This window comes from Bos taurus, chromosome 4 (genome assembly GCF_002263795.3).
Source record: "Bos taurus isolate L1 Dominette 01449 registration number 42190680 breed Hereford chromosome 4, ARS-UCD2.0, whole genome shotgun sequence".
Classification (NCBI taxonomy): Eukaryota; Metazoa; Chordata; class Mammalia; order Artiodactyla; family Bovidae; genus Bos; species Bos taurus.
This window is the reverse complement of record NC_037331.1, coordinates 63,247,533-63,272,041: the sequence shown is the minus strand read 5'-3', so window position 1 is coordinate 63,272,041 and position 24,509 is coordinate 63,247,533. Positions and strand designations below refer to the sequence as shown.

General features: G+C 39.9%; 1 protein-coding gene across 4 annotated transcripts in view; it reads left to right on the top strand.

The window, feature by feature from the left end:
- Positions 1-16,684, top strand: part of BBS9 (Bardet-Biedl syndrome 9) — a 474,880-nt gene extending 458,196 nt beyond the window's left edge. For all 4 annotated transcript variants that reach the window (XM_059885659.1, XM_005205480.5, XM_005205478.5 and 1 more), the window contains 2 exons: positions 15,943-16,053; positions 16,256-16,684. In XM_059885659.1, coding sequence (XP_059741642.1) covers positions 15,943-16,053; positions 16,256-16,287 — 143 coding nt within the window. In that variant the 3' untranslated portion in view covers positions 16,288-16,684. The remainder of the gene's footprint in view (positions 1-15,942; positions 16,054-16,255) is intronic.
- Positions 16,685-24,509: the final 7,825 nt, after the last annotated feature.

Genomic DNA, 24,509 nt, shown 5'->3' with positions numbered 1-24,509 from the left:
AGAGAAATCTGGGCTGGAGTTATAAAATTAGGAGTTGTCAGCCTGCAAATGTTCTTTAAAGCCATGAGACTGGGTAAGGTCACCAAGGGAGTGATTTTAGAAAAGAGAGGAGAGTCAAAGACTGAGTGCTAGAAGTGTTGGGACTTTTAGGAGTTTGGGAGAAGAGGAGGACCCAGCAAAGGATGCTGAGAAGGAGCATAGAGTGAGGACAGAGAAAAATCAGTAGAATGTGGCATCCTGGAAGCCAGATGAAAGGAGTTTTAAAAGATGGTAGAACCATAGGCTGTGTCAAATGCTAATAGGTCAACTAAGCTAAGGGCTGAAAATTGTAGATTTAGCAGTGTGAAGGTCATTCAGTTCAGTTCAGTTCAGTTGCTCAGTTGTGTCCGACTGTTTGTGACCCCATGAATTGCAGCACGTCAGGCCTCCCTGTCCATCACCAACTCCCGGAGTTCACTCAGACTCACGTCCATCAAGTCAGTGATGCCATCCAGCCATCTCATCCTCTGTCGTCCCCTTCTCCTCCTGCCCCCAATCCCTCCCAGCATCAGGGTCTTTTCCAATGAGTCAACTCTTCCCATGAGGTGGCCAAAGTTTGGAGTTTCAGCTTTAGCATCATTCCTTCCAAAGAAATCCCAGGGCTGATCTCCTTCAGAATGGACTGGTTGGATCTCCTTGCAGTCCAAGGGACTCTCAAGAGTCTTCTCCAACACCACAGTTCAAAAGCATCAGTTGTTCAGCGCTCAGCCTTCTTCACAGTCCAAGTCTCACATCCATACATGACCACATTAGCGATCTTGAAAAAAGCACCTTTTGTGGAGTGATAGAGGCCAGGTCTAGACTGAGATGGATGTATAAGAGAAAGGAAAAGAATTTAAAACATCAAATACAGGCAATTCTTTGGAGAAGTTTTGCTGTCAAGAGGAGCAAAGAAATGGAAGAAGATGCAGGAAGTGGGGGTCACGATGCAGTACATTATTCCTGATTTGATGTTTATTGTCATCTTTTATAATTTATCTAGACCCCAGTCTTTGTACTTTCTTTAACAAGCTGTTAATTCCTAATGGATACTGATTTTTGCCAGCTAAGACAACAGTTAAGGTTTTCCTTGACTAGTTAACAGGACAGTTTGCATTCCTGGAGTTCAAGCATATGTAACTGCTTCTCTCTGCTTCTGAAAATTCACCACCTTCCTTCCCTTCAGCTTACATGAGAACCTCAGGCTTTTAGGTGAGGGAATTTTGACAATATAAGGCAAAGATGATCAGAATAATTGTAATATTTACTATTACAACACTTATGTATCACTTACTATGAACCAGGTGCTATTTGACATGCTTCACATTAAATTAACGGGCTTCCCTTGTGGCTCAGCTGATAAAGAATCTGCCTGCAATGTGGGATACATGGGTTTGATCCCTGGGTTGGGAAGATCCCCTGGAGAAGGGAACAGCTATCCACTCCATAACTCATTTAATCTTTCCAATTACCCTATGAGCTAGGTACAGTTATCATCTGCATTTTGCAAATAAGGAAATTGAGGCATAGAAAGATTAGGTAAACAGTTAAAAGAAAATAAATAATGGTGAAGCTGGGATTAAAATTCTGACAGTCTAGCCGCAAAGTCCATGCTCTTAAGGCAATTGGAGAATTTTAAGAGAAAGATATTAGCTAGAGAGATTCCATTTTACACAATATGACAGTTTTTTAGAGTTGCTGGACTAAGTTTTTCTGAGAAACAAGATAGAATATAGGAGTTGATTGGGCATTTCCCAGATTTACTAGACATTAGTGAACTGTTAGCAGTGCATAATCTTCGAATGATGTAGAGAGCATTCTTCAAAAATAACTTTTTTAAAGACCATATTTCCCATATATTTCTTCAAGCTTCATGAATAACTTTCCAAATCACAAATATATATTAAACATACACTCTTTACAAAAGAAAAAAAAATCAGCTATTTTCCTCTGTGTTTATTTTCCTGTGGGAAGCTTATTTGTTTATCACACAGACTATAGAACCATCTTGAAATTAAAGTAGAAAGGATCATGTATGTGAGCATAATACTATACTAGTTTTTAATGGATTCTTAAAAATTCTTTAGCTCTAGAGATGAAGTATGAAGTAAATGACTCTTTATTAAGTATTATTTCTTAGAACCTGGTGAGCACTGCCACTGAATCCTCATTAATAATCCCTTCCTTTTCCAGAAGGACTTGCCAACACCCGTAAAGTATTCACGGGAGAATTAAAATCATATAAAAGTAATTGGTGTTTGCTTCCTTCAAGGCATACATTTAAATACATTGCTTTATTCCTCTGTTCCTTGGCTGTCTCCTATGTTTAGTAACACTAGGTCAGCAGACTTCCTCTTTTAAGGTTCATCTGCTGGCCATTTCAATTTCCCATGAGAAAGCAAACCTACCACTGTTTTACCCTTTTATCTTAATGTTTCATCCATTTATGTCATGTTATCTTGTGGGTTTGCGTTTCTCAGTAGTAATGGCCCTGCTGGTAAATAGAAAACAATGAATGTGATTGTCCACCCCTGATCATCATCACCATTTGAGCCCTTTTAAAATTCCTATTGTAATCTCAGAAGAGTGGTTATCTAGGATAGTAGATTATTGGTGATTTCATCTTAAAAAGAATGTGTGCACTGTTTTTCAAGTGAGTTATTTTAGTGCCTCTTTGACAATTTCAGCTTTGACCATTGGATCCAGCTACTAATAGAAACATTCCACTGCTGGTCTCCGTTCCCCATTTCTGTTTTCACCTGAGCATGTTTGCGAGCATCAGATATAAATTCATACCATGCTCATGGCTTGTAGTTTCCTGTGTAATTGGCTGTAACGTAATGACTAACGTATGTTGGAGGTTAGTACTGAAAATAATAGCCCAGCATTTACTGGGGGCTTATTCTGTGCCAGGCTCTGTGATAACTGTATTACACGCATCGACCAAATTAATCTTCATCTCTCATAAAGTGAATGCTGTTATTTTCTGCATTTTAGAAAAAAAGGAAACTGAGGTCCAGACTTATGTGACTTTTCTTAAGATTTGATGATACTTGCCATGTCCCGTCTCGGATATCCCTTCCCATGATCAAAGGGATGGTTTATCATCTTGTGTACATTTTCCTTCTCTACAAAATATGACCTTGTTTAATGGGCTATTGTAGACATTTATCATTAGATAAAAGAGTTGTTTTGGAATGAACCCTGAGTACTTGTTTGTGCCTGCGTGCTAAGTCGCTTTAGTGGTGTCCAACTCTTTGTGACCCTATGGACTGTAGCCTGCTAGGCTCCTCTGTCCATGGGATTCTCCAGGCATGAATACTTGTTCAGGGTCCTCATTTGTGAGAGAGTATGATGAAACAGGCACTCTCCAGAGCCACTGTATTCGTCACCCTTTTCCCTAAACCTGTTTATAACTTAAGTGACCCAGCTGAACTCTTGGTTTCAAAATCTCCATCCATCTAGTCTCTGTCATTTTTAAAAACAACACAGTTTAGTCAAGATTATGGCTTTTAATTGGGTTGTGGAAAGAAATTCAAGTTGAAGAAACGTTGCCAGGATCACTGGGGAATTAATAGCCACTTGATGCAAGAGGAAAGCTGTGAAGAACACTGGCTCTCTTATTATGTAGTGTCCAGGCAAAGTAGAGTTATACTCTTACTGTTTCATTTTTTTTAAAAGAAATTATTATTGCAGAACTATTGGCTTCCTTTCTTTCTCAACTGTAGCTATAATGTTTTATTTGTGCCTGTGTACTTCTGAGAAAGAGTTGGTCTCTGAAGAGGGAGTTAGGAGAGGAAAGTATTTGAAATGGAAATGTCTTAAAATTATGTCTCTTTCCAGTTGTACATTGGATTGCTTTAGGATTTAGAAACAAAATGGAAATTAAAAACCACAATCACCTTCTTTTAGAACAAAAAAGTGCTATACTTATCAGTACAGAAAAGATCTAGCTGAAAGACAATGGCTCTTGCATTTCCTTGCAGAGTGCTCTAGACATTGATCAACTGGCAAGGGAAAGCAATTATTAACTTTCTCTTCTTCCCCACCTTCTCACAATGGCTGGGTAATACTTTTGTGTTCCTGTTTGGAGGATTTAATGGCCTTGTTAACATGTGGGAAAACATTGTGATTGGAGACTTTAACAAAATAGTGAGTAGTCCTTTTTTTTTTAAGTTCCATGTTTATGTTCTTACTGGGTGTGTGTCTTTCCAAGTACTCCAGGTTAAGAACTAAATGTGTTAGAAAAACAGATGTAATGCAAATAAATCGGAGAGTTCTCATTTCCTTCAGTGAACAAAGCTCTGAGTTCCTGAGCAGTAATTTTAGGGGACCTTCTCTCTATATCAGAAGAAACTGCTTATTCCACTTCTTTCTCCTGAATTCTATTGTATCATATCTGACTAATGATCTATAGGGCCAGACAATTCACCTACATATTATAGAGGTTCATAATGCACTAACACACTATAGAGCTTACTTTTACCAACCATTAATTGGGGAATTCACTTTATGAAGCCCTGTTTACAGAGTGACATCTGGAGAAATTCTTAACCTGGATCCATTCCAGTCTGTAGGATTTATGGACTGTGCTTGATTTTTTTGTAAATAGGACTTTTCTCTGCTTGGTACATTCTATTTACATAATTATCAGTGGATGAAAATTGCTATGTTCCTGTCTTTCTTAATCCTTTGTACTGAGTGGACCTACATTCTAAGTGGTGGTCCAGCTAAAAACATACCTGGACACCTATTATTATTCAAGTTGTGGAAACATCTTAATGCCAGGAGGACCCTACTCTGTTAAATCTAGATTCTCTGACTGAAGCCCTTATACCCCAAGGGACTTAATATTCAGCCATTATGGCAATTTTAGAACTTGCGGAGACACGTGCTAGACCCCTTAAAATAAACCTGGTCTTGTGAGATGTGAAATGGAACTATTTTAAAACATAGGTGTGTGCATACTCTTGAACACATTTGAAGTTCTTACTGGGTGTGGGGAGATCAAAGTTTATTATTAGGCGGTGGAACTGAACTCTCAAGCATTCTATAGAGATCATGTTGGACACATATTACAATGACCTTCACCTGCCTCTCTGTGGTTACCATTATTATCTGTGTTAAGTAGTAGATAAGCTACCATCTATGCAGTCAGCATGTCATCTGGAAACATATAGAGAAAGAAAAGTTACAAAATAGATTTGTGATACAAAAAGAAACACAGAAAAACAAATATCATATATTAGAACCGGAAACCTAAGACTTTATTGAAAGATATTTTTTTTCTTCTGTTTTTCTGAGTTTTGAACTTGTAAAATTGCACCAGATTAAGGGTGGGGTGTCTCCGCGTTACAACCAAAAAATGGATCTCATGGAAATGAAGATGAGAAAGATATCAACTAATACTCTCCAGTTCCTCCTTCAGGGAAGCAGCAGCATCGTATTATATCAGTCTGACTTGTCACGCTATATTCATTCAGCTATATTAGATTCTTGAGGGCTTTATTTCCAAGATGGACTTGGACAAGGTCTCTGGCTGTTGTGTTTTTAACAATCTCCTATAAGTGTGTTTTTCTGTAGTATTTGCTTAGTAAGTACCTCTGTAAACCCAATTTCACAGAAATCTTGGCTGTCTAAAATGGCCCTTAACTACCTTCCATTGCAGGGGGCACAGGTTTGATCCCTGGTTGGGGAACTATGGTCCCGCATGCTGTGGGGTGTAGCCAAAAATTAAAAAAAAAAATTGAGAGAAAGAGAAAAGACTGAAAATCCTAAAGAAAAGAAAAGATATAAACAGACAAGAGTTTAAAAATAAAGTGGCCCTTAAGCACAGAATAGGCGCATGTGCACACACACACACCCCCCCTACACACACCCATACCATCAGTCAAAAAAATTCCAGCAAGCATAGCTTTACCAATTATAGTGTGCTTTTAAGGAAATGTTAAGTCCAAGTACGAGATAGATTGGGCCCTTTGATTTGAAGTCCAGTGTGGAGGAAGGGAGGTCAGTGGAGAATTAATCAGGCGAAGTGCAGCCCCACTTCTACTCCAGAGCTTTTGGCTTTTTATCTGCATGCCAGCCCTTGTATAAGTCTTTATCTGTATTTTATATACAATTCTTCCTAGCCATATACCTCCTACTCTGCATCACATTTTTCTGCTATTATGTTTTTTATTCTTTAATATTTTATTATCTATACCTTCAGTAAGTCACCCCAAATATCTTCTGTAGAAGTGTACACACAGAAATATGGACTATGTTGCTAATTCATCCTCCCCTCCCCACTTTTCCTTTTCATCCTCTATCTCCTTCCCTCTTTTACCCACTCCTCTTCCTTCCATTGTTCCATTTTGTCAAAAAATTTGTAAATACTCAGTTAAAATTGGTTCACAAACATGCTATAGGATTTTTGACTTCCTATAGCTTATATATATATATATATGCATTTATATTTAATATATAATTTTATCTATTTATTCATTTTTGTTATTTTTGATTGTGCTGCATCTTTGTTGCTGCACAGGCTTTTCTCTAGTTGTGGAGCGTGAGGACTATTCTACAGTTATGCTGTGTGGGCTTCTCGTTGCAGTGGCTTCTCTTGTTGTAGAGCATGGACTCTAGGTGGGCTTCGGTAGTTGCGGACCTGGGCTCAGCAGCCGTGGCTCCCAGGCTCTAGCGCACAGGATCAGTAGTTGTGGTTCAGGGGCTTGGCCACTCTGCAGCATGTGGTGTCTTCCTGAATCAGGGACTGGATCCCTGTCTCCTGCATTGGCAGGCAGATTCCTTATTACTGAGCCACACGAGAACCCCTCGAAAAAACTATATTTTAAGAAAATATAAAAATGAACAAAGTAAAAGAGAATTATCAGGAAAACTCTTATGCTTGTCTATATGCCCTACATGTGGATGTGTGTGCACATTTACACAGAGAGACAGAGATTGAGGAAGGATAAAGAGTAAAACTTTTTCAAATGGATACATTTTCAGAGAGTTTTTTAATACTCATAGTTTCTGATTTGAGAGAATAGCATTGAAACATGTATATTACCACATGTAAAATAGATGACCAGTGCAAGTTCGATGCATGAAGCAGAGCACTCAAAGCCAGTGCTCTGGGACAACCCAGAGGTGGCGGGGGGCTCAGGATGGGGGACACATGTGTACCTGTGGCTGATTCATGTCGATGTGTGGCAAAAACCACCACAATATTGTTAAGTAATTATCCCCAATTAAATTAATTTAAAAAAATTTTATTAAAAAATTAATTAAAATAGTTTCTTAGGGAAGCTTTTCATGTTTAAGATAGTGAAATATTCTTTTCAAAGTATCTATTCCCCACACTTCACAGGAATTAAAAACCTTTGAAATGGAATCTGAATGTTAACCTCAAAAACACTTTATCCATCAAGTAAATCTTGATTAAAAGAAAAATGTCATTGGTATATATTTTTGAGATTTTTGCTGTTTTAAGTTTTAGTGGCATTTCAGGCATATGAACAGAAGATTCTTCGGCTGGCAAATCAGAGCAGGGTGTCTGTGGTCATTTGTGATTCTCAAAGTGTCTGCTTGTTTGATTCCTTTTAAACATGGGAAGATAAAAGAAGAAAAATGTTTTTCCTCCCTGAAGGAATGGAATATTTGCACCCATATACTCAGTTGATTGCAGAGATCTCTGTCGCAAGAATATAAATCTACAAAGTCCTAAAATACACCCAAAGAACAGCTTGCCAACTTTCTGGGGTTTCTGTATCATTAAAAGGAAGTACTGGTCAGGACAGCCAACTTACAGGCAAATCCACTGAGATCTTTCTGGGGGGGGGGGAAAGTGGTTTTGAGAAAGCAGTAATGGTTTAGCAAGCAGGAGAACCAGGCACAAGCCCTAGAATATAAGGGGCATCCACTACCCTCTCTGAGCCTCTGTTTTTAAATGAAGGTGGTTGCATTAAAAGTTGAAGTTCTTTCATTCCTCAGAAATGGTGTGGAAAGTGCATCTATGCCAAAAAAATTCATAGATGACAGAAATGGTAAAAGGTACGTTGTGCTGAGCACTGTGTTCAGTGTATACAGTGTCACGTAATCCACACAAAAGGCCTCATTAAGACCCTCTCCTTGCAGATGGGACAACTGGTAACCTGCCTGGGTCTGACAGCCAGCCCCAGCCTGACCCACTCCTGGGAACTTTACAGTCTAAGTCAAGACTCGCTGTTGGCCGCCCATCCCCTTCACTGTCCCCACCATTCAACTGGCCACCTGGTGTTTTAATAGAGGAAAAGATGAACAACTGGAAACAATCCCCAAATATGGGGAACTCTAAGAATTTAGGAAAAGAAACTGTCTTTTCTTCTCCCCAATCTAATCATGAGAAAAACATTAAAAAGTTTCCAATAGAAGGGCAATCTGCAATATACCTGACCCGATACTTGTCAAAACTTCAAGGCCATCAAAAGTAAGGAAAGTCTGAGAAGCTGTCACCATGAAGAAGAGTCAAAGGAGAGAGGAAAACTAATGCCATGGGGTTTCCTAGATGAGATCCCGAGACAGAAAAGATGTTAAATAAAAATGAAGGAAATCTGAATAGACTATATATTTTAACTAAATGTACCCATATTCGTTCATTGATCCTAACAAATGTACCATACTGATGCAGGATGTTAACAACAGGAGAAACTGTGTAGAGAATATACAGGAATTCTTTGTATTATTTGCCATTTTTTTTTAATACATCTAAAACTGTTCTAAAACAAAAGAGTCCGAAATGCAGTACTTGGATGCAATCTCAAAAACGACAGAATGATCTCTGTTCATTTCCAAGGCAAACCATTCAGTATCATGGTAATCCAAGCCTATGCCCCAACCAGTAATGCTGAAGAAGTTGAAGTTGAACGGTTCTATGAAGACCTACAAGATCTTTTAGAACTAACACCCAAAAAAGATGTCCTTTTCATTATAGGGGACTGGAATGCCAAAGTAGGAAGTCAAGAAACACCTGGAGTAACAGGCAAATTTGGCCTTAGAATACAGAATGAAGGAGGGCAAAGGATAATAGAGTTTTGCCAAGAGAACAAACTGGTCATAACAAACACTGTCTTCCAACAACACAAGAGAAGACTCTACGCATGGACATTACCAGATGGCAACACCGAAATCAGATTGATTATATTCTTTGCAGCCAAAGATGGAGAAGCTCTATACAGTCAGCAAAATAAGACCAGGCTCAGACCATGAACTTCTTATTGCCAAATTCAGACTTAAATTGAAGAAACTAGGAAAAACCACTAGACCATTCAGGTATGACCTAAATAAAATCCCTTATGATCATACAGTGGAAGTGAGAAATAGATTTAAGGGCCTAGATCTGATAGAGGACCTGATGAACTATGGACAGAGGTTTGTGACATTGTACAGGAGACAGGGATCAAGACCATCCCCATGGAAAAGAAATGCAAAAAAGCAAAATGGCTGTTTGAGGAGGCCTTACAAACAGCTGTGAAAAGAAGAGAAACGAAAAGCAAAGGAGAAAAGGAAAGATAAAAGCATCTGAATGCAGAGTTCCGAAGAATAGCAAGAAGAGATAAGAAAGCCTTCCTCAGCAATCAATGCAAAGAAATACAGGAAAACAACAGAATGGGAAAGACTAGAGATCTCTTCAAGACAATTAGAGATACCAAGGGAACATTTCATGCAAAGATGGGCTCGATAAAGGACAGAAATGGTATGGGCCTAACAGAAGCAGAAGATATTAAGAAGAGGTGGCAAGAATACACAGAAGAACTGTACAAAAAAAGATCTTCACAACCCAGATAATCAGGATGGTGTGATCACTGACCTAGAGCCAGACATCCTGGAATGTGAAGTCAAGTGGGCCTTAGAAAGCATCACTACAAACAAAGCTAGTGGAGGTGATGGAATTCCAGTTGAGCTCTTTCAAATCCTGAAAGATGATGCTGTGAAAGTGCTGCACTCAATATGCCAGCCAATTTGGAAAACTCAGCAGTGGCCACAGGACTGGAAAAGGTCAGTTTTCATTCCAATCCCAAAGAAAGGCAGTGCCAAAGAATATTCAAACTATTGCACAATTGCACTCATCTCACACGCTAGTAAAGTAATGCTCAAAATTTTCCAAGCCAGCCGTCAACAATTCGTGAACTGCGAACTTCCAGATGTTCAAGCTGGATTTAGCAAAGGCAGAGGAACCAAAGATCAAATTGCCAGCATCCACTGGATCATCAAAAAAGCAAGAGAGTTCCAGAAAAACATCTATTTCTGCTTTATTGACTATGCCAAAGCCTTTGACTGTGTAGATCACAGTAAACTGTGGAAAATTCTGAAAGAGATGGGAACACCAGACCACCTGACCTGCCTCTTGAGAAACCTATATGCAGGTCAGGAAGCAACAGTTAGAACTGGACATGGAACAACAGACTGGTTCCAAATAGGAAAAGGAGTACGTCAAGGCTGTATATTGTCACCCTGCTTATTTAACTTCTATGCAGAATACATCATGAGAAACGCTGGGCTGGAGGAAGCACAAGCTGGAATCAAGATTGCTGGGAGAAATATCAATAACCAGATATGCAGATGACACCACCCTTATGGCAGAAAGGGAAGAGGAACTAAAAAGCCTCTTGATGAAAGTGAAAGTGGAGAGTGAAAAAGTTGGCTTAAAGCTCAACATTCAGAAAACTAAGATCATGGCATCTGGTCTCATCACTTCATGGGAAATAGATGGGGAAACAGTGGAAACAGTGCAGACTTTATTTTTTTGGGCTCCAAAATCACTGCAGATGGTGACTGCAGTCATGAAATTCAAAGACGCTTACCCCTTGGAAGGAAAGTTATGACCAACCTAGACAGTATATTGAAATGCAGAGACATTACTTTGCCAACAAAGGTCCGTCTAGTCAAGGCTATGGTTTTTCCTGTGGTCATGTATGGATGTGAGAGTTGGACTGTGAAGAAAGCTGAGCGCCGAAGAACTGATGCTTTTGAACTGTGGTGTTGGAGAAGACTCTTGAGAGTCGCTTGGACTGCAAGGAGATCCAACCAGTCCATCCTAAAGGAGATCAGTCCTGGGTGTTCATTGAAAGGACTGATGCTAAAGCTGAAACTCCAGTACTGTGGCCTCCTCATGCGAAGAGTTGACTCATTGGAAAAGACCCTGATGCTGGGAGGGATTGGGGGCAGGAGGAGAAGGGGACGACAGAGGATGAGATGGCTGGATGACATCACTGACCGATGGACGTGAGTCTGAGTGAACTCCGGGAGTTGGTGATGGACAGGGAGGCCTGGTGTGCTGCGATTCATGGGGTCGCAAAGAGTCGGACACGACTGAGCAACTGAACTGAACTGAAAACTGTTCTAAAAATAAAGTTCATTAAAGATAAACTTATCCCTGCCCAAACAAAAAGAGCATTTTAACAGTAGGGAAGCAGTATTCTTTTAAAAACCTGCTACTATTACTCCTCCTCCTCCTTGTTACTGTTGTTATAGCAATATTGCCAGATGATCTGACTGTGTTAAATGCCTCTAGGAACATTTAGAATAGGATGCTGTATGAAGAGTAGCTTGAATTAGGCCAGGGATTGGCAAACTACTTACAGCCAGTGGGCCAGATCTGCCCTATTGCCTGCTTTAATCAATGAAGTTTTATTGGAACATCAGATCAGATCAGATCAGTCGCTCAGTCGTGTCTGACTCTTTGCGACCCCATGAATCGCAGCACGCCAGGCCTCCCTGTCCATCACCAACTCCCGGAGTTCACTCAGGCTCACGTCCATCGAGTCAGTGATGCCATCCAGCCATCTCATCCTCTGTCGTCCCCTTCTCCTCCTGCCCCCAATCCCTCCCAACATAGCTAATGCTCATTCATGTTTTCATTTTGTCCTTGGATGCTTTTGCCCTACAATGGCAAAACTAAGACCAGAGACCAGATGGCCCACAGAGCCTAAAAATATGTGCTATTCAGCAAACCTCCTGTTCAGGCTACTTGAGTTACAGGGTAGTGAGGCAGGTAAGCTGGGCCACCAGGATTCATCTGGGTTAGAATCAAGTATCTGTCAAATAGAACTCAGCAGATCAAGTAGCATGAGTAAATAGAGTAGTCAACTTCAGAGGTGGCCACATGGACCCCTTCCTTACAGAGTTGTTTGAGGATTGAGGGAGCTAATGCGTTGAGAATTCACGGCCAAGTGCCCAGCACACAGTAAGTCCACAGCACTATGATTTCCAGATCTGGAAGTCCCTGCATTTCCCTGCTTTTGCCCGTGGGTCCTCTGTGACACACACTACACAATGTGTGTTTGGATAATTTCATTCGGCTGTGGTTTTTCTTCCCCTTCTCCTCTGATGTGATGGCATCTAAGCCGAGGGTCCTTTATCTAACATCAGTGGAACCCAGTCTCCACTTCCAAGATGGGCTTCAGAAGGTCTCCGTTAGTTTGGAGATTTTATATTTTATTTCTCTCTTTTTACTGGCTACTCTGGAATTTTTAACAAATACTTTTTCCTAACAAAAATCTCATCAGATATACCCATCTGCCCTTCTTAGCAGATTCTAGTTCAGTAAGTGTGGATGGGGCCTGAGGTTGCATTTATAATAAGCTCCCCAGCATATCTGGTGCTGCTGGCCCAGTGATCTGGCTTAAACCAGTAAGGCTAAAGAGGCCTTCTGACTTGCTGGATCTGCCTTCTGCTGCCTGCTAACTGAACTAGCCATTTTCTTTTTGCAAGGTATCTAGTTATCAGAAGCAGCCACCCTACTCTGTAACCCTTATAAATATTGCCATGCTACAGATACTTGATCTCCTAATCTTGACCTCTAAAGGTACATCATCCCAGTTAAACATGGATGAAAGCTTAAGTAATTCCATAACACAATTTAGGATGTTGTATGAAGAGTAGCTTTCTGTGATCCTTGGATTAGACCACAGACTGGCAAACTGCTTGTTATTCCCAGTCTGTTTACCCCCAGCCATGGAGCCCCTATTTCATACAGATAGATGGGTGATCTAACTTCAAATTTTCATCTTGAAGGCCTGCTTTTTAATACTACTTCCCATGCCAGTGATTTTTGCAAGAAAACAGACCTGAGACAGAAATTAAAGTAGCATTTTATTTGGCCAATTCAGGGAAGGGAGGATGAGGAGAAAGGGAAGTTGGTCAAGGAACAATGTACACCACTTTGTGGTGCCTCCTGCCTGCCTGACCACTTTTCTCAAAGAGCCAGGAAGAGGCCACTCAGCACACAGCATTTTTCTGGAGGTTGGCAAAAAAGGAATAAGAATTCAGAGTCAACCCTGGGAGAAGTAGTAGGGGAGTTCTCCACCAGGCTCCCTCCCTTCTCCCTTTTCCCACTGGTCAGAATGCCAGAGCTCCCCATGCTACTGTTCCTTCCAAGCTTGAAGTGACAGAAACTCAGGCACATAGTTGGTCAGTCTGGCCACACGGAGATATCTGAAGAAAAGAGGGTGGCATTTCTAGGGCATGTGACTAGTCAGCCCTGCAGTGGGATTTGAAAGATTCGTCATCTCTCTGTACTGTGGACAAGGCAAAACTTTTGTGCCAAGGACAAGAGATTACATGTGTTGTAATTCATGTAATGTAGAATCTACAGGATAGTCTAAAGCAACTGACTTTTCCCTTGTGCCTTCTCACTTGCTCCAATATTGAGTCAGCTGGAATAAATGGTAGACACCGATTAATCAGTGGAGATCGCCTCTGCACACATGCAGCACTGCTCTCTGATCACGGCACTCTCCTCCATCTGTTGGCAGGAGACACTTCTCCACTCTCAGAGTTTTCTTGTATGCAAAGGTTAGCTGCATCAGTACAACGTTCTTGTCATCATCCTGCTTCTTCCCTCTGCCTTGGGGATGGAGAAATGACTTAATCTGATTTATGAGTCTAGAAAGCCATTCTTTGGCCTATTTTGGAGGGTTGGTGTTCTGTTTTGCAGGGAGCACTCCCTCCTTTTTTGGAGAAGGAGATGGCAACCCACTCCAGTATTCTTGCCTGGAAAATCCCATGGACAAAGGAGCCTGGCAGGCTATAGTCCATGGGGTCGCAAGAGTTGGATATGCTTAATGACCAAATCCCCACCGCTACTCCCTTTTCTCTGTTCTTCCTGTCATTAATCTTACAGAGGTGGCCCTTCCCCAGCGCCAAATACCCTGTTCCTTTTTTCTCAGTTAGATGAGGGTCCATGAGAAGAAGGATGCTATCTCTTGGGCTTCTCCATAGTCCCATAGTGGCTCGGAGCCTGTCCCTGTCCTCACAATACTCTAAGCAGTACTCCTCGCAGCAGGCGAGATAAAACCTGCTGCCACCCAAGACCTTCCCACCAGGTATCTCTGACTGATGCTGCAACTGGGAGCCATATAGTAATGCTTAGATAACACAGGCTTTGGGAGTTGTCAGGCTTGGGTGTGAGCTCTGTCTTACTCCTTAGGAGCTGTGTGACCTTGGCAAAGACTTATCAAGAATAGCTTTGGGAAGAAAAATAAGTACAGTGTACAACATGTTAGAACATTTCCAGGAAATGATGTACTCATCTCATGAGACCTCCGTTTTCCTATCTGTAAAAGGAGAATAATATTATCTGTTTAGTGGTGTGGTTTGTAGGAACTAAACAAGATAATACAGGCAGAGTTATCACTGAGAAAGCGTGTAGTAATGATAGTTATTGTCACTATGATCTATAAGTTTTGGAAAGAGATTAAAAATAAACCTGGTCCTCCTCCTGGATAGGGCCCTAGCTATTTTCAGATATAGCTGGGTGAGTTCCATTGCATTGATGGATAATTCTAACATTTCCTGTTTGGGGAGGCTCTGAGGCGACCTCTAATTCTTATTTTATGAGTGTGGAAATCCTTGTCTCTCAAGTTTCCCTCAACATCGATTTCTTTTTTCAGAGCTGATACAGAGGGATAGATGATAAGGTGTATTTTTCTTCAGACCTGGGGTCTGGCCACTTCCCTCTCACTTGAATGATGTGGTTTACACATCAGTGCTGCTGGTAGCCTCGCTTTATAAACCCCCTCATGCATGAAGCAAAACTTGAATATGGAGGCTTTGGACTCAGTGTATGAGAAGCCTCAGAAAAAGAAATAAAAATCACACTTCATTTACAAGAAGAATGGCTTTGGGAAAAAACATGTACAGTAAATAGCATGTCAGTACATTTCCAGAAAAATGATGGCAAATTAGTCAAATCAAGTTGCAGATATAGTCAGGAAGTTCTCACATGAGTTTTCCATACAAGATTTTGGTGGATAAAATCAAATAACTTATACTTAATATTTTAAAAGTGCAGCCATGCCAGTTCATCCTCAAGTCACCTTGGAATTGACTTGGAATTGAAAGCTTCTAAATGCAATTCATGGTTCTGCTGTTGAATAATAAAGTGTTGTGTCTGTGCTAGAAGGTGTTGGGATTCAGGAATAGAATCAAACACCAGAGAAATACCACCATGGTCACCATCTCAGAACACTAGCGTCCATTCTCTTTGTTCAAGGAATGTTTCTTTTCCTCATGGTTGATGTGGTTTGTTTCTTTTATAGTTTCTGATGCTCTGATTCCAAAGGGAATTTCATGCTATTAATATAATTACCATTATAGTATGAGTATCACATATACTATAGATTTTGTCCATTCTGAATTTAAAAAGGTTAAATTTGAAGACAACACCATTGCTGTTGTTGCTGAGTGATCAACAGTGTGTCTTTGAGGGCAATAACTCATTTCCAGCATTTTCTCCAAAAGAAATATATTGAAGATTATTATTATTTTTTTGCTCCGCTCCTGAAGATTGTTGTCTCATCATTTATTATCTTCACCACTGGTACGTTCTTCAGCTGTTGTTGATGTCTGGAAAGATTGATTTTTCTGTTCTTTAAAATATTATTTGTATTTTTCAACTAGGTGGCTGTGCTACAATCCCAGAATCAGACCTAGAGGGAAGATCAATAGATCAAGACTCCTCTGAACTGTTTACCAACCACAAACACCTCATGGTGGAGACTCCTGTACCTGGTAAGAGAATGGGTGGCCCTCACAAATATGTCAGAACAGTGATACTCTGGTCAGGTTTTGTTTTGTCATACCGAAAAGCATTTTGCAAAATTCCTTGTTTTCTAACTTTTTATCCTTCCCCTTGACATTGGTGCAGCTGAATTTGAATATTCCTTTCAATATTCAGATCTTTTCTCTCTCTTTCTCTCTTTCATTTCCCCAGAAGTTTCACCCCTCCAAGGAGTCACAGAATAGTTGAAGTAGAGTTGTCTGGTTGAGGGGAAGATGGCCTTGCGAAGGTTGATCCTGTGTGGACCTCATGCCAAGCACAGAGGAAGGCCTGGCCCAGTGCTTCATCCAGCTTACCTGCCAGGAGATAACGATGTGTAGAGATGGGGATCAGGACTTCTCACTTTTCTAGGAGGACTTGTACTGATATGGGCAAGGCAGCTGAAGTTGTCTTACCAGGAAAGGATGTTGCTGTTTTTTGGTCATCTGTATGATTTCAGCCGCAGGATATAGTGAGAGGATATCTTCTGGGGACAGACTTTATAATGCAGAGACCTAGATCCTATTTGATACCGCAGGTTTTTCCACAGAATTCTTGTATAGTAAATGTATCGAGTTTAATAAACATCTCATTGTCAGACAATATCTTGGATTTTATTTATAATCAGAGGGTTACATAGTTGATATCTTTATTTAACGGGAAGAAGTTGAATGGACCTAAAAATGTTGCTGGGCTTCCCAGGTGGCTCAGTGGTAAAGAATCCACCTGCCAATGCAGGAGACACAGGAGATGTGGGTTCAATCCCTGGGTGGGGAAGATCCTCTGGAGGAGGAAATGGCAACCCACTCTAGTATTCTTGCCTGGAAAATCCCATGGACAGAGGAGACTGGTGGGCTACAGTCAGTGGGGTCACAAAGAGTCAGACACAACTGAGTGACTGACCATGCACGCAAAAAAAAGTTACTACTCCACAGTAAGACTTGAATATGGTTGTTTTATAAATGAAAGGAACTACAACTAGGCTAAAAGTAGGAAGAGATGTGTTTTATAGTATTGTATGAAAATGTTTAAAATATTTTCAAGGAAAAGTGTTAGTCACTCAGTTGTGTCCAACTCTTCGCAACCCCATGGGCTGTAGCCCACAAGGCTCCTCAAGGAAGCTAGTACATTAACATCGTCTTTTCATTACCCAAATGGGTAATACCTTTTAAAAAATCCAGGTTATAAAAGGATTCACACTCTATTATAATTAAAATGTAAGGTTTTCATATGCAAGAAATAAAAGAGTTTGTCAATCTCAAGTTAAAATTACAGTTGCAAGACTAATTTATTTAAACAAATAAATGTCTGTGCCAGTTTTGGAATACCTCAGTCAGTACAAGGGAAAAATTGGCTCATGGTTTTTCTATATGTGAAATGTCAAAAAATTGCAAAGGATGTATTATTTATTATTTATAGCATTCTATTTTTTAGGAGATGCAGCAGAAGATTAAATAGTTTTCATTGTGAAGTGTGTCAGTGGGCAACTTCTAGCCTTTGGGCCAGAATCAACCATTCGGTTAATGTAATTCAGCCTGTGGGGACCAATAAAAGGTGTCCTCGGCTCTGTGTAAGCCTAAAGATGGAAAACCACAGCTCTTCCGATCATCTTTAACAGCTTCATTGAAGAAAGGTTAGACAAGAAGTGTATTACTTCTTTAAAGAGTGTTTCTGACTTATGTGTTTTTTTTGTTTTTTTTTTTTTGATATTCGATTCCCATGGACATTTTTCCCATGAAGTGCGTGTGTCCATTAGCTCATCTCTGTTTTTCTTTCCTTTTTTGTGAGTCATGTCCCATTTGTAGTGTCCTATCTGCCTTTCTTTAACTCACTTTCTTTCTCTCTTGTTTCCTTGTTCATCAGCCTTAATCAGTCTTCCCCTTCCTCTGTGCCCCCCAGTTCTTCCATTCACATTTGAATCTCTCCCTGTATTTCCTGTGATATTTTAAAACTGAAGCATTGTTTGATTTGTAAAGGTTACTTTAAATATACGTGAATGCAATGATTTCTCTTTCATGTTTCTCCTCCATTGTTTTCCTTTTATTTATGGCTGCCGCTGTTGCTCTATGCCATGAGGAAGTGACTACCAATGTAAATTCAAAAGACTCCCTATCTGTGTTTGGGGAATTTAAGGTGACTTTTGTTGCTACAATTACATATTATACTGGGAGTTTTTATGTTCAGAAGTAAATTTGTAAGATATTTTCCTAGAAATTGTTATCAGTATCTTAAGCCTATTAACAAAATAACTTGACCAAATAATTTTATTTTTTTATTTAGATCACTTTAATACAGAACTCTATAAGCAATACGTTATATAAATATTTTAAAACTATCTAATTTATTACTATTTGCATTTTACTAGCTGCAAAAAGGAAAGAAGTTACTAATTAAACTTCAAAACATTAAAGCATAGTTAGCTTACAATACTTGTTAGTTTCAGGTATATAGCATAGTGATTTGGGAGTTTTGCGGATTAATTCCATTTTAGGTTCTTACAAGATATTGGGTATATATTCCCCTGTGCTATAAATCCTTGTTGCTTATCTATTTTATGTTTAATAGTTTATATCTGTTAATTCCATATTCCTCATTTGTTCCCCTTCCCCTTTGGTAACCATAAGTTTGTCTTCTATGCCTGTGAGTATGTTTCTGCTTTATATATAGATACATTTGTATTATTTTTTTAGATTCCACATGTAAATGATATTAGTATTTGTCTTCCTCTGACATATTTCACTGAGCATTATATTCTAAGATGTCCATCCTTAATTAACCTTTTAAACATTATCAAATTTAAAATATAAGTTCTAAAATGATAAAAATAATTTAATTATTGACTTAAAAGTATCTTTTATTAAAGAATTTCCTGAATTTAAGTTATGTGTGTGTGTGTGTGTGTGTGTATATCTATCTATCTATCTTTTACCCCTGATTTTAGCCTCATGATTTAAAACACACATAAAATGTTTCTGCTCGCAGAAAAATAATGGAGCCACAAATTGTGTTTTCTTTTAGAGTGGCTTTTAGAAAATCAAGACCCAAATAATTCTTAACTATTCCCATTATTTTGATACCAGTACTTCAGTCATTAATAACAATTGTCCATTATGTATTTCTTATGTGTGTGTGTGTGTGTGTGTATAATCTAGGAATAGCTAAAAAAGCTGGAAGAAGGAAGATGATAATAGGTTTCTTAGCCCAATGCTTTCATTATTACCCAATATATGAGGATAAGTACTAATAAATTGGGCTTCCCAGATGGTGCTAGTGGTAAAGAACCCACTGCCAATGCAGGAGACGTAAGAGACACAGGTTCGTTCGATCCCTGGGTTGGGAAAATCCCCTGGAGGAGGTCATGGCAACGTACTGCGGTATTCTTGCCTGGTGAATCATATGGACAGAGGAGACTGGCGGGCTGCAGTCCATAGGACTGCAAAGAGTTGGATATGACTGACGTGAGTTAGCATGCATGCATGCATTAATAAAATAGCAAACATTTATTAAATTCTTACCATGTACTAGGTAATTTATATGTACAATTTCATTCACTCTTCACATTACTGTGATGTAGGGAATGCTGCTATCTCTGTTTTACAAATGAGAGTACTGAGGTTTATAGAAGCTAAATAATTTATCCAGTATCCCACAGTTAGTATGTAGCAGAACTAGGATTTGAATCCAGACTGCTTCCAAAAACCTAAATACACACCCAGATGTATAGCTTGTTGGTGAGATGTATGTTTTAAAACTGAAAGCTTTTAGTCCAAGACAGATGCATTTCTTTGATTTCTAGCGTTCTTGCACATTTCTAGTGTTCTTACATATTTGCCATTTGTATTCCTCCATTGGTGAATTCCCTGTTCCTATTCATCTTTTCCTTTTTTGGTGGTGGTGATAATTATTGCCTTATTGATTTATCATAGTCTTTATGTGAAAATGATGTTAATATTTGGTTGATTGAAGTGAAAAGAAAGTGTTAGTTGCTCAGTTGTATCTGACTCTTTGCAAGCCCATGGACTGTGGCCTGTCAGGCTCCTCTGTCCATGGAATTCTCCAGGTGAGAATACTGGAGTGGGTTGCCATTCCCTTCTCCAGGGGATCTTCCTGACCCAGGGATTGAACCTGGGTCTCCTGCATTGCAGGCAGATTCCTTACTATCTGAGCCACCAGGGAAATCTTGGCTAATTATGATATAAGCATTGTTCTCAATTTTTTCACTTGTCTTTTAATTTTGTTTCTACATGGTTTTTTACATAGAAATTTTCTAAATTTTAAGTAACCAAATCTATTAACCCCTTCCTTCCTTTGTAGTTTCTGCCTTTGGTGTCCAGCCTGGGTAGTCTGTCTAATGCCCTTTCTTGCTTCTTCTCTGTACCAGTCTGAGGTCATGCTCAGGCTGTTATGTTCTATGCTATGACAAGCTTCAATCATGTCCTCCACACTGGTGCACTGGGTTGTATGAGCCACAAACCTATGTTCTCTTCTGCTCTCATATCTCAAAGGGTTTTACATGAAGTACCTCCTAAGTTTTACACAGTTCCTTCCTTCACCCTGTGGAGAATGACTCACGTGGTAGATACCCCACAGCTTTCAAAAGCCCACTCCCCTCTGATCCTTCCCCTCCTCCGCCATGGGCTCCCCTTTAAGATGAGTGACATTCTGAAACTTTCTGTAGCACTTTGTAAATAGCCTTGGCCATACCATGCCCTCTAGACGTGGTCAAACTGTCTCCATCCCATGTGAACACAGATTGGGCTCAGATTGGGCACACAGGGCCCACTTACATCTCTGTGTACAGAGGCAAGAGATGTGAATCAGTGATAAAGTCTGTACTTCAGTCCTCAAATTCTCTAAGCTTTTTATTTCCCCAGCATCTCATTGGACTGGCGTGGTATTTTCACAGGTCAGGTACACCTGGAATGCAGGAGTTCCCTCCAATTGAAGGACATCAGAATGTATTATGAATGGTTTTCCTGTAATTCCATTAATTAACAAAAAAATTCTTTAGCCTACAAGTGGCTAAGCCAAGAGACTGCTGTGTTTTTTAAAATATCTGTCTCTGACTGGTTGGTAGTCTGTGTCACAACGTACACAGCTTATCACATAAAAATGTAGGTCAAGATGAGCAAAGAATCAAAACAAAATGCATGTGAAGAGTATTTAGCCCCATAAAAAGCATTGTATAAACACAGGATTGCCAGTAGTAATCTGCCACAGCAGCAGTGTCCTCTGTGTGCCAACTGTCCATGGCCTTCTGTTCAGAGATTGAAAGTGTATCTACAATCGTCACGGAGCCTGTGAAAGCAAGGTTGCTGGGAGAGAGACCCAAACTGGTGGCTTTCAGCCTTGGTTACACATGAGGATCTTTTATTTTCTTCCTTTCACTGATCTGTATTTTCAGAGTGTTTTTTGATGAATATGTATTGCTCTTGTAGTAGAGCAGATCCCACCTGTTTTATTGATATAAATAAATGAAAATGAAAGTGAAGTCACTCAGTCGTGTCCGACTCTTTGCGACTCTATGGACTGTAGCCTACCAGGCTCCTCTGTCCATGGGATTTTCCAGGCAATAGTACTGGAGTGGATTGCCGTTTCCTTCTCCAGGGGATCTTCCCAACCCAGGGACTGAACACAGGTCTCCCGCACTGTAGACAGATGCTTTACCATCTGAGCCACGAGGAATAAATAGGTTTTAGTGGTGTAAATAAAAATTAGCTGTGTACTCTTGCTAATTCAGTTCAGTTCAGTCACTCAGTCATGTCCAACTCTTTGTGACACCATGGACTGCAGCACGCCAGGCCCCCCTGTGCATCACCAACTCCCGGAGTTTACTCAAACTCTTGTCCATTGAGTAGTCGGTGATGCCATCCAACCATCTCATCCTCTGTCGTCCCCTTCTCCTCCCGCCTTCAATCTTGCCCAATGTCAGGGTCTTTTCAAATGAGTCAGTTCTTCCCATCGGGTGGCCAAAGTATTGGAGTTTCAGCTTCAACAGAAGTCCTTCCAATGAATATTCAGGACTGATTTCCTTTAGGATGGACTGGTTGGATCTCCTTTCTGTCCAAGGGACTCTCAAGAGTCTTCTCCAACACCACAGTTCAAAGCATCAATTCTTCAGTGCTCAACTTTGTTTATAGTCCAATTTTCACATTCATACATGACTATTGGGAAAACCATAGCCTTGACTAGATGGGCCTTTGTTGCAAAGTAGTGTCTCTGCTTTTTAATATGCTCTCTAGCTTGGTCATAACTTTTCTTCCAAGGAACAAGCGTCTTTTAATTTCACGGCTGCAATCACCATCTGCAGTGATTTTGGAGCCCCCAAATATAAAGTCAGCTACTGTTTCCCCATCTATTTGCCATGAAGTGATGGAACCAGATGCCATGATCTTTGTTTTCTGAATGTTGAGCTTTAAGCCAACTTTTTCACTCTCCTCTTTCACTTTCATCAAGAGGCTCTTTAGTTCTTCTTCACTTTCTGCCATAAGGGTGGTGTCATCTGCGTATCTGAGGTTATTGATATGGCAGTCTTGATCCCAGCTTGTGCTTCTTCCAGGCCAGCATTTCTCATGATGCACTCTGCATGTAAGTTAAATAAGCAGGGTGACAATATACAGCCTTGACGTACTCCTTTACCTATTTGGAACCAGTCTGTTGTTCCATGTCCAGTTCTAACTGTTGCTTCTGAGAGCAGAAAAGGATGTTTTTCTGGAACTCTTTTGCTTTTTCGATGATCCAGCGGATGTTGGCAATTTGATCTCTAGTTCCTCTGCCTTTTCTAAAACCAGCTTGAACATCTGGAAGTTCCCAGCTCACGAATTGTTGACGCCTGGCTTGGAAAATTTTGAGCATTACTTTACTCAATGAGTAAATGAGTGAGATGAGTGCAATTGTGCAGTAGTTTGAGCATTCTTTGGCATTGCCTTTCTTTGGGATTGGAATGAAAACTGACCTTTCCAGTCCTGTGGCCACTGCTGAGTTTTCCAAATTTGCTGGCATATTGAGTGCAACACTTTTACAGCATCATCTTTTAGAATTTGAAATAGCTCAACTGGAATTCCATCACCTCCACTAGCTTTGTGTGTAGTGATGGTTCCTAAGGCCCACTTGACTTCACATTCCAGGATGTCTGGCTCTAGGTCAGTGATCACACCATTGTGATTACCTGGGTCATGAAGATCTTTTTTGTACAGTTCTTCTGTGTATTCTTGCCACCTCTTCTTAATATCTTCTGCTTCTGTTAGGTCCCTACCATTTCTGTCCTTTATTGAGCCCATCTTTGCATGAAATGTTCCCTTGGTATCTCTAGTTTTCTTGAAGAGATCTCTAGTCTTTCCCATTCTGTTGTTTTCCTCTATTTCTTTGCATTGATTGCTGAGGAAGGCTTTCTTATCTCTCCTTGCTATTCTTTGGAACTCTGCATTCAAATGGGTATATCTTTCTTTTTCTCCTTTGCTTTTCACTTCTCTTCTTTTCACAGCTATTTGTAAGGCCTCCTCAGACAGCCATTTTGCTTTTTTGCATTTCTTTTTCTTGGGGATGATCTTGCTCCCCGTCTCCTGTACAATGTCACGAACTTTTGTCCATAGTTCATCAGGCACTGTCTATCAGATCTAGTCCCTTAAATCTATTTCTCACTTCCACTGTATAATCATAAGGGATTTGATTTAGGTTATACCTGAATGGTCTAGTGGTTTTCCCTACTCTCTTTAATTTAAGTCTGAATCTGGCAATAAGTGGTTCATGATCTGGGCCACAGTCAGCTCTCGGTTTTATTTTTGCTGACTGTATAGAGCTTCTTCATCTTTGGCTGCAAAGAATATAATCAGTCTGATTTTGATGTTGACCATCTGGTGATGTCCATGTGTAGAGTCTTCTCTTGTGTTGTTGGAAGAGGGTGTTTGCTATGACCAGTGCGTTCTCTGGGCAAAACTCTATTAGCCTTTCCCTTCTTCATTCTGTTAATGCCCTGCTTCATTCATTCACTCTTGCTAATTAGCATTTGGTATATTAATAGCATGAGTTTTACAGAATAATCTACTTGAATAGGGAGCTCTAGTAGTTCTGAAAAGCCCAAAGTGTAATGTATTTTCATCAAAATAGTGTGATTATTACAATTTATAACAGTGGTATGAACATAGAATTGTATTAAAAATTACGGTTTCTCTTTATGTCCTTAACATGTTCTGATACAAAAAAGTGAATGTGTCAGTTAAATATGAAAGCAATATTAAGAGGGTTCTGAAAGAGCAGCACAAGACTATTTAGATTGTATAAGATGCTGCCCTTTCTATAGCCTTTCTGTGTATACAGCATTGAATTAGCTGGGGTTATTTTTCTATTTTTGTAGCTAAATTATGGAAGCTATGCGGACATCACATGTGTTTAGAGTTTTGTTGATTTAGACTTCAAAAGGTATAACTTA